This window comes from Schistocerca piceifrons, chromosome 5, assembly GCF_021461385.2.
Source record: "Schistocerca piceifrons isolate TAMUIC-IGC-003096 chromosome 5, iqSchPice1.1, whole genome shotgun sequence".
Classification (NCBI taxonomy): Eukaryota; Metazoa; Arthropoda; class Insecta; order Orthoptera; family Acrididae; genus Schistocerca; species Schistocerca piceifrons.
The window spans coordinates 257,644,356-257,656,720 of NC_060142.1; the positions used below are offsets into that span (position 1 = coordinate 257,644,356).

The 12,365-nt window shown below is 38.8% G+C and overlaps 1 protein-coding gene across 1 annotated transcript in view; it reads left to right on the plus strand.

The window, feature by feature from the left end:
• Positions 1-12,365, plus strand: part of LOC124798432 — a 292,118-nt gene that overhangs the window by 43,904 nt on the left and 235,849 nt on the right. Inside the window, exon 3 of the mRNA XM_047261841.1 lies at positions 11,231-11,449. Coding sequence (XP_047117797.1) covers positions 11,231-11,449 — 219 coding nt within the window. The remainder of the gene's footprint in view (positions 1-11,230; positions 11,450-12,365) is intronic.

Genomic DNA, 12,365 nt, shown 5'->3' on the forward strand with positions numbered 1-12,365 from the left:
TTCTTGTTACGTGTATTATAAGGCACTGTTGTTGATTGCTGGTTGCCAGGGGCAACTTCTCAATCTTTTATTCTTTGGAGTCGTAATTCTGACTCAAATCAATTTTCTGCACTTACTTACTGGTGCATTCTCCGTTTGCATTTTCCAGGGTTGCCACATGGGGTATATTTTTCTCTCTTCTCCTGCTATTGTATATTTTGTAGGGTTAGTGGTGAGTCTTATACCAGCACTAGCGGGAAGTTGCGTCCCTGGCCGATATCACTGGGCAATATTTTGCCGACTCTAATACACTACCAGATGAACGTAGTGTAACCTTTATTCTCTCTTCTCAGAGTAGTTGTTCGGTTGTCCGGATCCTTCTGTGCCACCTCCCTGTCGATCCAACTGTGGTGAAGATTTCTGGAATGCTTCCACAAGTTCTCTCTACTGTGCTACTAAATAAATAGCCACGCTTCTTACAAACAGGTATATTTTGCCCAAATTTTCACTATTGCTTTTAACAACACAACAAACAATTGCTACGGTGATACCACAGTTTCCCTTTCCCATTACATTTATCCTTATTTAACTTATTCACGAGCGTCTCTTGTCGACGGTTTCCCAATGGTGTGTTGAAATGTTTACAAATGTCCCGAAACTATATACAATCCAGTTTGCATAAATTCTTGCATGCTTGTATTGTTATCATAAAGCTCTCATTTTTAGACTTCCATGTAGTATCTTCATACTGTGTAGCTCTTACAGATATTTTAATTTTTTTTTTTTTTAAATTTTGTGATTATCTGTACATGTTATGACTGACATATGATGATAATTGTCTTTGATTGAATACATATATATTTCGCAATGGTATTTAATTTCTGTCATTGTGAATAACGTATAGTATTTCGCTTTGCTATATGATGCTGAGGGCTCCACCTTAGGCAGACTACTTCCCCGTATCGGCAGATTTTGCGATTGATTGACTTTAGCAGGGAAGCTAAAACAGCTTTGGTCTAACCCGCCACTGCCCACGCTGAAACAGAGTTTATTGTGCGCTATAGTGCAAAGAGTCCCTTTACCAGTTCTTCGTTAGACACAATTTCTTCATGTGTAGTTGTCCCGAAAATTCTGTGTCTGTTGCTCTGCAATGCATTGCATTCGAAGATTAGGTGTGATGCAGTTTCTTCACTCTTATCACAGATCCTACATTTAGGGGCTTATTCTGTTATACCCATTACATGTAGGTGTTTTTTAATTCCCATGGCTGGTCATTAGGCCAACCATGAGTTCAACCTCTTTCCTGTTCAAGCCCAGGATTACAGAGCTTCTACTAAAACACGGCTTTGGCATCATTGCCTTACCGTGGGTTTTGTTTATACACCTTGGTCCAGTATTCTACGTGCTGTCTTCTGAGCCAGTTCCATAGTTCTAGTCTCATCATAGCCTTTGTGATTGTCAGGACAGGTTCCAGTCCAATGAATGGAGTCTTTGCCCCCATCCTGGCCAATCTGGTGGCTTGTTCATTGCCACCGATCCCTGAGTGCCAGCGACCCACTCTAGGTGTACCCTATTGCTTCCCCCTAGCTTCACCAGAACCCTGTGACATTCTGTAACAATCTTAGATCTTGTTCAGGAGCTGCCAATGATTTCAGGACTGCCTAGCTGTCTGAATAGTGTAGATGCTACGTTCTAGTAGCACCTACACACATTCTCCTTCACACACGGCATGATTGCAGTGATTTCAGCTTGGAATACTGAGGCCAGTTTTCAAAGAAAGATGATTTCCTCCAGTCTTGGCTGAAACCCGTACACCTTGGCCCCAGCACCTTGGTCTGATTTTTGACCCATCAGTGAACCAGATAATGTCCCCCGTACTGTGTCGACTGTTTTTCCCCCACTGCTCCCTGCTTCCAGTTGTTATACTGTAAGGCTTGTTGAAGCAGTTGGGAGTTATTGTATAGTTGGCTACCTTTTCCCAAACCATTTCTATACTTACCTCACTCACTATTTTAATGCATGAATCTGGATATCCCAATGAGATCCAGTTTTTACCAATTTGAGTCCATGTACACCAGCTGCTGTCTCCATCTTGATCCAGAGGTGTAGTGGAGGTATGTCCATTAGACTACCTTCTTCCACCACACTGTGGCCCCATAGGAGGTCCTAGGTCTGACCACCATGGTGTATATCCAATACATACCTCTGGGGCAACCCCAGTTTTTGCCACAAGCTCTTCTGGTACTCACTAGAATACCTTTCATCTTGGAGGAGATGCTCTTAATGTGGGAGGTCCATGTTAGTTTCTCATCTAAGGTTACCCCTAGATCTTTCAGTATTCCCTCACAGGTAGAGTTTCATTGAAAAGCTTTAAATTTCAACTTGAGTGTTGGATATGTTTCTTTGTGAATGCTACCACAACAGTCTTCTTAGGATTAACCCTTAGACCCTGTTTCCTGCACCAATCTTACACAGTGTCCAGCGCACCTTGTGCCATATTTCTGACTGTTCCAGTAAATTTGCCAAGTATTACATTGTGTGGACTTACATAGTTCCTCAGTGAGTTAGTTCACCACTACATTCCACAATAAAGGGGACAAAACTCCTCCTTGTGGACAATCTCTAGTGGTGTTAATTACCATCTTTTCTTTCATCATGGTGGCCTCTACCCTCCTTCCACTAAGCATGGCCCTAGTCCACCTACATACAGTGCTCCCTAGGTCATGTACCCTCTCCTGCCCTAACCATGGAATTGAAGGTTGTGTCATTAAACGCCCCCTCAGTGTCCAGGGAGATGCAGAGAGCTATTTCCTGAAACTGGAGTGCATTCTCCACCTGAGTCATTCCATGTCAAATCAACACACTTTAAAATAAAAATTTTACCTCACCCTCTTAGATTTGCTGAAAATTGGTATACTTATAGTGGGTGCTGAAACTATGAAAAATACCAAATTTCAATTTTTTAACCTCAAACCATTCCTGAAATATGGTCATGTAAACTTTTCAAAAACTGGCCAAAAATGTGTGAACGGACTTTTTAAATTGCCCTAGGAGCTGCCCTAATTGAGCTAGAGAACTGGGAAAGGTGTCATTTTGCAGCATTTTTCATGCTCTTTCCAGTGATAGACAAAAAATATAGCTTCTAATTAATAACCTTTTTCAAAATGGTAATTAATATTTTGATTTCATTTTTTTACAAAAAGTACATAATGAAAATTTTCAAAATATTTCCATAACTACTTCATACTGTTGTAAATCACATGGCAAAATATAAATGTGGGATGATGATGGGTTCATTGTTAAAAAAAAAAAATTATTCCGGACTCTTGTTTTTCACTAGTTTGACCAAAACTGACCTTTAAGGTAGTACGTCAGTAGAGGACCGTATACATAGGGCTTGATGTCTGTATAGTAATTCAGAGACTGGAGCCATTGTTGAGATGCTGATGTCTGCATTGTTACCCTCTAAGGCTTTGTGTGCCTACAGCATTATTGTGCACTGTGGTTTTAGTGCAAATCAATTGTTACCTCTGTGTTGACCAGTCTGTATCTATTATATTTAATAGTTGATTTTCAAGTAAATCTATACGTTGAAGGACAGTTTATAAGTGGTTTTTGTATAAATATGGAACCAAGTAAAAAGTACAGTGCTGTAGGAGTGCAGTGTTGTAATCCATTGAAGAAGTCAAATCATTTTATTAGAGACAGAAAAAAAACTGAGAAATGTCACAACATGGATGCCCAAATTATTTCCTCAAATACCAAGTGGTGCCAAGATTTGTGATAAATGTAGGAAAGATGTAACCAAATTGAAAAATACACCAGAGCCCATCAGTGATGAAAGTGTTGAAGAAGAATCTTCAGGATCAGAGATAATCATCCAACGGCAGTAGCTGTTAAAACATTTAACACAACATTTCAAGAATTAGGTGAGTCCCCAATTGACAAGAGAAAACTAACATCTAGGCATTACGCCAAATCAAAAGTGAAGAAAATCTCATCAATGACACGTAAACTTTTTGTTGCTCCTGAAACTTCGTCAGATACCGATACTGATGAATCCGTTCTTGAAAATCTTAAAAGAATCTTTAAAAATTCTGTAAGTAGAGCAAAAAAAAAACTAATGATTCTTACAAGTTTACCTGAAAAGTGGAATGTCAGGAAAATAATGAGGGAATTTAATGCTCCTACTTCCATTGTTCGGCAGTCCAAAAAAATTTTGAAAGAGAAAGGATTCATGGAAGGTCCAAACCCAAAACCAGGGAAGTGTTTACCAACAGAAACTGTCAAAACTGTACATTCATTTTATGAAAATGATGAAGTTAGCAGGGCAATGCAAGGTAGTAAAGATTGTGTGACAATTAAAGAAACAAGTGGAAATAAGTGTGTAACCTTAAAGAAGCTTACAAGCATTTTAAAGACAAGTTTCCTAACATAAAAATAGGTTTCTCGAAATTTGCTTAGTTGAGACCAAAACATTGTGTATTAGCTGGCCGGAGTGGCACACACACTGTCAGCGTGTGCACATCTCACCAAAACATAAAATTAATGATAGAAAATGCCAAACTAAATGCAGTAACAAACAGCAGCTTAAACAATTATAAGCAGTGCATTGCAAAAATGCTTTGCAACCCATCATCAGTTGATTGCAACATGGGAAACTGTGAATACTGCCCTGGAGAAACTGTCATACGTAAAATTTTAAGACTCTTTTCATGAAAACTTAATTGAACAAGTTCAGTTCCGACAGTGGATGTCAGTTGACCGATGTAATAATCTGGAAATTGTTCAGAAAACTTCTTAAGAATTCATAGATTTATTTTGTAGTAAGATATCGACTTTGATTCGGCATGACTTCATTGCCAAGCAACAATGAACATTCCTTAACTCCACAAGAGAAAACCTTATGGAATCTGAATTTGTTGTCATATGTGATTTTTCAGAAAATTATAGTATAGTTCTACAGGATGAAGCTCAGAGTTTCCACTGGACAAGACAACAGATTACCATTCATCCTTTTCTTATATATTGCAAACAGGAAGACAAAATTAAGCATATGAGCTTTGTCATTGTTTCTGATTGCCTGGAGCACAATACAACTGCGGTTTACACCTTTCAAAAGAAGCTAATTTCATATCTAACAAATAAATTACAAAAGATCCAAAAAAAGATATACTATTATTCTGAAGGTTCTGCCGCTCAGTATAAAAATAAGAAAAACTTCCTGAACCTTTGCCTTCATGAGGAAGACTTCAACATAAAAGCTGAGTGGCACTTTTCAGCCACAGCACATGGGAAAGGGCCTTGTGATGGAGTAGGGGGTTCAGTAAAGAGACTGGCAGCTCGTGCAAGTTTGCAAAGGCCGTACCAAAATTAGATCCAAACCACAAGAGATCTATTTGATTGGGCAGTGGATAATATCACAAATGTTGATTTTGCATATTCCACTCAAGAAGACTACGCTGCTTTAGAAATATTCGTAAAAAGCCGATTTGAAGAGGCATTGATAATCAAAGGAACACAGCAATTTCACACTTTCATTCCCAACACTACATCAAAATTAATAGTCAAATACTTCTCAGGTGATATGCAGAGTTGGCAGAGGGAAAGAACTACATCACCAGACAAACTGAAGTTACAAGATGTATCTGGCTATGTCACCACTGTATATGGCAGAAACTGGTGGCTTGGCTACATTTTAGAAAAAAACCAAGAACTTGATGAAGTGAAAATAACTTTTCTTCATCCATGTGGACCAGCTAAGTCATTCTCTTCTCCTGCACATGCAGATGTCCTGTGGTTGTCAGTTGTGGATGTTCTCACAAAAGTGAATTCATTTACTCCGACAGGGAGAACATACATTCTTAATGAAAGTGATGTAAATCAAACCCAGTCAGCTTTATTAAAATGTAATATGTGAAGTTCCAAGACAATTTATTGGGAAACTGCTTTCAATTCAAAACTTAATTTTTGCCTCAGGTTAGTGTTAATGTATATTTTATAGAAAGTTGTTTCAAAATTTTTGTTAGTACCTATTGTGCTAAATTTAGCTATGTACAGATACCTGTTACTCAAAAACAAGCATTACATATTTAATTTGTGTAATAGTTCAATTTCAAACATCATGGACCAGAACTATTATATAAATACTTGTACTTATTCATACTTTTTCAGTTTGTAGTTAAATGCTCAATTTCTTGTTTTTGTTATATTGGTTAATATACTGTTAGTGAAGTTGTATGAAATTAAAATAAGCAATCAACTTAATTATGAAATATGCTGATTAGTTTTGGTATAATAAGGTGATGTTTTGATGTTTCTAGTACTTTTTTTTACTTACTTTTCAGTATATTTTAAAGAAATTCCTGTTTGTTAAAGGTCAATTTGGTCAAACTAGGGCCGTTAGTGAAAAACAAGAGTCCGTAATAATTTTTTTTAGCAATGAACCCATTATCCCACATTTATATTTTGCCATGTGATTTACAATAGTATGAAGTAGTTATGGAAATATTTTGAAAATTTTCAATTATGTGCTTTTTGTAAAAAAATTAAAATTAAATCAAAATATTAATTAGTATTTTGAAAAAGGTTATTAATTAGAAGCTATGTTTTGTTGTATATCCCTGGAAAGAGCATGCAAAATGACACCTTTCCCAGTTCTCTAGCTCAATTAGGGCAGCTCCTAGGACAATTTAAAAAAAGTCCGTTCACAAATTTTTGGCTGGTTTTTGAAAATTTACATAGCCATATTTCAGGAATGGTTTGAGATAAAAAATTGAAATTTGGTATTTTTCTTAGTCTCAGTGCCCACTATAAGTATACCAACTTTCAGCAAAATCTAAGAGGCTGAGGTAAAATAGGTGTGTTGATTTGACATGGAATGACTCACCTTCCCAAGGAGTTGGTAAATAGCTGTCTCACATGATTTACCTGGTTGATATGTAAAGGTGCCCAAGTTAGACTCCTCTTCCCAACATGTTCATTAACTAGTTTCTCCAATGTTTTAAGAATGGAGGAGGACAGACTGATTCGTCTCATATCCTTGGCCTTGGTGTGATAAAGTCTCCCTGGCTTTGGAATAAAGACAATGTTCACTGCCTTCCAGGCATTGGGAATGATTCCTGCTGCTAGGCTAACCCTGAATAACCTGCATAGGACTCTTATGATTCTCTCCTGCTTGTTGCAGGAGAGCTGGAAAGATTCCTTCTGGGCCAGGTGACTTGAACGGTTTGGATGTTCCCACCGCCAATTGGATTTTACTGAAGTCGACACTTTCCTTAGCCGATTCCCACTCCACTCCATTCCTTGAATGTCTGAGAACCATTGTCTCTCAGTGATCGCATTCTGGTCTGTTATTCGCCATAGCATATTGAGGGAAGTGAGTTTTAAGGAGCAATTCCAGCATCTCATGTGCTGTCTTTGTATATTCCTCATCCTCCTTCCTCAACAAACATCCTGTGTTTAGTTGGTACTCTAGTGAGCATTTTGTGAAGTCTGGCTTGAGCAGCCATGCCCTCCATTTCCTCACAGAATGCCTTCCAGGATGCATCCTTTGCTTCTCTAATCACAAGATTGTAGTTGATAAGGGCCTCATGATATTTTGCCCATTCTCCTTTACGTCTCGCAAAGTTAAACAGTCTTTGTAATTGTCTTCTTTACGTTTCCAAGCTGCTGTTCCACCAAGCACACTCCTATTTGTGCACTTCTTGGTGATTGAGCAGTTGTCCTGGTATGAGGTCACTATGGCAGGGGTTACAGCCTCTGCTACTTCATCAAACTCTACTGGATTCCTTTTCGAGGTTTTAATTTCCGATAAGCTTAAGTCAAGATCCCTCATATGTCTCCCAGTCTGTTTTCCTGGGATTCTTATAGGCCGTGGTCTGTCTGATTCTCATTTCAACCTTGAATTTAATATACATGTTGTCCGTTGAAGATGGCTGTAACGCCACATGCCATTGTTTGACATAGCTGCCCATCATGGAAGCAAAGGTATTTTCTGTTAACATCTACAGTTGGTGTCCTTGCAGTCCCACACTAGGTTGTGGACATTGACATCACATCCAACCAACAGCTGGTTGCCTTGCCGATGGGAAGCCTCCGTTAGTCTCCTCACCACCAGAGGAGAACAACTGTCTTGGTGAGGAAGGTATGCTGAGGCCAAAACCATTTCCCTCGTGATACCTTCCTCACGTTGCTGGATCCTGATGGTCACCAGGTCCCTGGAGTAGAAATCCATCATTGGCATGAAATAAATTCCATTTCTCACATAAATGCGTGTTCTGGAGTTTCGTAGATTTATAGCATAAATCAGCTTACCTCCAGTGCTATCGAGGCCCGATACGCCCCCTTTATATAAGTAGGGTTCTTGTATCAGGGCCACGTCCACTTCCTGTGTCCCCAGGCAACGGCTCAGGGCAGCAGTGGCCCCTTCATTGTGCTGCAGATTAAACTGCAGCACCTCAAGTGTAAATCTTGTTGCCATAATTGCTTTTGAGGTCTTTGATTACCCTGACGGCAACCTGTGAGAACCCTGAAAACAATTTCAGGTCTTGCTCTCGCATCGCCTTCAGTGACTTCTCTCCGACCTCCACCTCCATGGTTCGTCCTTCTGGTACAGCGTTCTGGTTGATTACTCTCCAGTCTTCTGTCGAGACTTTTGGGGTTTGAACTCCTATTTTCTCAAACAGACTCTTTGGAGAGACATCCTTAAGGATCTTTGGTACCTATGTCCAATTATTGCAGTTTTGCTTTTCTTCATTTTCAGTAATAAAACTTTCCTGTACTCTTAATAAAATCTTCTGACATTAATAGCTTTAAATAAGTTCTACAAAATTTAACTTGTAATGAACTTTTATTACATAAGTGAGTACAAATTTTTGGTTTGAGCAGTAGCTAAGCTGATTCTAAACATATACAACATCTAGTTGTTTATATTGTTGTTGTATTGTCTTTGAAGCAAATCATAATGTAATACTCTGATGTCCTCAACGACATTTCATGTTGTATTCGTAGCTGCAAGCAGCACCTGCTGCGACATTGGGATTTCTGCTATCAAACTCCATCTCCCACATGCCCCCCCCCCCCCCCCCAAAGTTGTATCTCGGACAAGATAATAAAGTACAAAACAAATATTGGACCCCCTATGGGATGTCATCACCATATAAATAACTTTTTGGACTCCTTTTGTCCCATTTAATTTTTATTAAAATTATAACAAAACTAGTTGTGCACACACTTGCTCATTTATAGATAATGAATGTACTGAAAATTTCACACCTGTAATGCTTACAAGAAAATTCTCAAATTAAATTCACCCATATTCTGTACTCTGACAGTCTGAAAGTGACTTGAGAGGAAGAGAAAATGTTGCTAATACAAGGAAAGTAGTAAGACATCTTGACATTTGAAGCACATGCGTTTTGTATGCAATCTGATTTGGCTGTCTGTATATTGATCTGTGAGTGTTCATCAAACGATGTGCCCTGTGCACTGGCAGCTTCCCCTGTGTAGTGCACTCCTGACTTATCAACAATAATCCTATTATTTCACCCTATTATCCTGGAGAGTGAATTGGCCAATTGTTTGGTTAAAGAAGTGATTGCATGATCAACATTCAGTTTGACGATCCCAGATGTGAATAAGACCTCAGCTCACTTGGATATGGAACGAGATCTGGTGTACTCTTTGATAAACTTCTAAAATATGGTATTATCAGATAGATTAAAAAAAACTATTCACCAAGCAGCAGCAGCAGGAGAAAACATGTGTAAAAGTTAAGGAAATGTGCCAGCTTTAAGAGCCAGTGGCTGCTCCTCCTGGCAGAATGGTTGGAGGGGAAGGAAGAGGGATGAAGGCGAGGCTTAGGAAATACGGAGAATTGCAGAAATGTCACCCAGAACATCACCAGTCCTTTTCCTTCATGCTTTTTCCCCCTTCAGTGCTTCTGCCAGGAGGATAAACCACTGGCGCATTTCCTTAACTTTTATGTGTGTTTTCTCCTGCCACCACTCGGTGAGTAGATTCTTTATCTATCCAATTATTTTTCCCCCTAGGGTGGATCTTTCCGCTCCCGGGATTGGAATGACTCCTTGCCCTCTCCCTTAGGGCCCACATCCTTTCGTCTTTCCCTCTCCTTCTCTCTTTCCTGATGAGGCAACAGTTTGTTGCGAAAGCTTGAATTTTGTGTGTATGTTTGTGTTTGTTTGTGTGTCTATCGACCTGCCAGCGCTTTCGTTCGGTAAGTCACCTCATCTTTGTTTTTATATACAATTATATTCTATTTTCCAAGATAATTATTTTCTTTGGTGTATTATTTTTAATGAGCTTTGCAATATCTAAGACCCGATGGCAGTGTGGCACTCCTTGTTCATTCCTCCTGGAAGGAATAGACTGTCCCATATAACCTATGCAGCAGTCATACCAGAGTAACCCATAGTTTTATCTTACGTCACAAGCAACCCCCCATTGCTCTCCATGTGAACCATGATCTTCCGGATTCTTTGTCTCTAATGTTGGTGTTCGATTTATGAATAGTTGAACTGATTCTAATTTCCGCTGACAGAGTGGCTTTTTTCTTGAATATAATGTTTTAGACTGCTTTTCGGACAGGGTCGAGATGGTTGGGAAGTTGCTTGCCACATACTGGGCCTGCTGGGCCTTTGACCCTACCACATCAGGCAGCTGTCTTGTTACCCCTCATTTACTCGGTTTTAACTGCTTTTCTGTGACACTATATTTTACTTTTTGTGGTAGAACTGTGATAAAGACAAAACCTTAAGGATCCCTTATCCTTGATACTAGCTGATGACAAGAGAACAGTTCAACAGGTCTATGCTTTCTCCAAAAGAGTATTTTCTATTCCCATCCTTAACACTTTGACTACAATGGATTGGCTCTGGGTGCTGCCACATGCTGAACCCTGTAGGACATTAGAATGCTGCATCGCCTACCCACTGAATTATTTCTCTCACCTTATTTTACTGTTGTCAATTTTACTAACGTTCATTATATTTTGAGCCTTCTAACTTTTACTATTACGAGTGTGTCTGCTAGAAGACCTAATTTATTGTTACTTTCTTAATAACATATTATGTTGTCCTTAGACATAGGCAGTGAGAAAATACTGAACTTAATACTGTCTTAAATTAGATAAAGATAAGAGCAACGAACAAAACAATATTTTGTCAGAGGAAGCGAAAATGATGTTTATATTTGGTAAACTTTTTTTTTTTGTGTACTATTTGTGTTTTAGGATTTCCTTATGCGAGATGATGCTGGGTGTGCAGCAGAAAAACTCTTGGCTGAACTAGCTTCAAACATCTCCAAAAAACATTCGGAATATACAGGAAATCCCACAGATATTCATACATTTGCTTCAGTTTGCTGTCAAGCAATTTCATGTGGAAATGTAGCCAATGAACTGAGCTATTTGCGGTGCATATATCACATAGTAAAACACTTGATAGATCAGGTGAGTTCATGTGTCTTCTCTCTCTCTCTCTCTCTCTCTCTCTCTCTCTCTCTCTCTCTCTCTCTCTCTCCCTCCCCCCCCACCCCCCACCCCTCCACCCGTCCCCAGTGTGTGCTAGAAAAGCACATCTGGTTGGTATGGTTTTTTAAAGAATTATAATTATTTTTTATTTTAGTCGCGTTTGTTAGATGTGTGTTTAGTTTGTCTGTTTTGTTTTACTTGAAAATTAGTTACAAATCGGATACTCCACATACTTCAGCAAACCTACTGTTGTGCTTCACAATATGTGTTATGTCAAGCACTTACAGTTTCACGTTTTTCAAAAGCAGGGTTTCTTGCGTAGAGGATGGCAAACACCAATCTTACGTTACATAAGGGTTGTGAATGGCTCGTGATGTAGCGATGATGTACATGAGCACATGTAAGAGTGATGGCAGTTATCATTTCATACTTTAGTATTGTGGCTAAAGACTAGCATTAGCAATATTCAGCTGCTTATTTAGGGTGTACCCTAACATGGCTCTCATTTTTCAAGTTCGATTTTGTCTTTGTGCTGCCCACTATTTTGTTTCCATTGCACAAAAAGAGAGTCGTGTTTAATTAGGGCTCCATAGGAAAAGGGGGAGCCATACCTAAGGTCACTGTATTGGGAGTGGAGGCAGGAGAGGCTGGAGGGAATAGTGTAATCGTCTCACTCATTTACTTTTTATCTAAAAAAATTACATTGGAGTTTCTGATTAACAAATTGCTTTCAACTTAATACTTAAATTTGTTGTATTATTTTAATGCAATTTTTATTCTATACAATTTGTCCATGATAATTGGATGATTTTTACTGTTGATAGCACTAAAAGAGAAAATCAGCACTAGTTAGAAGATATTCATTTATCTCTGAGCGCTGTCAATATTTCTGTAT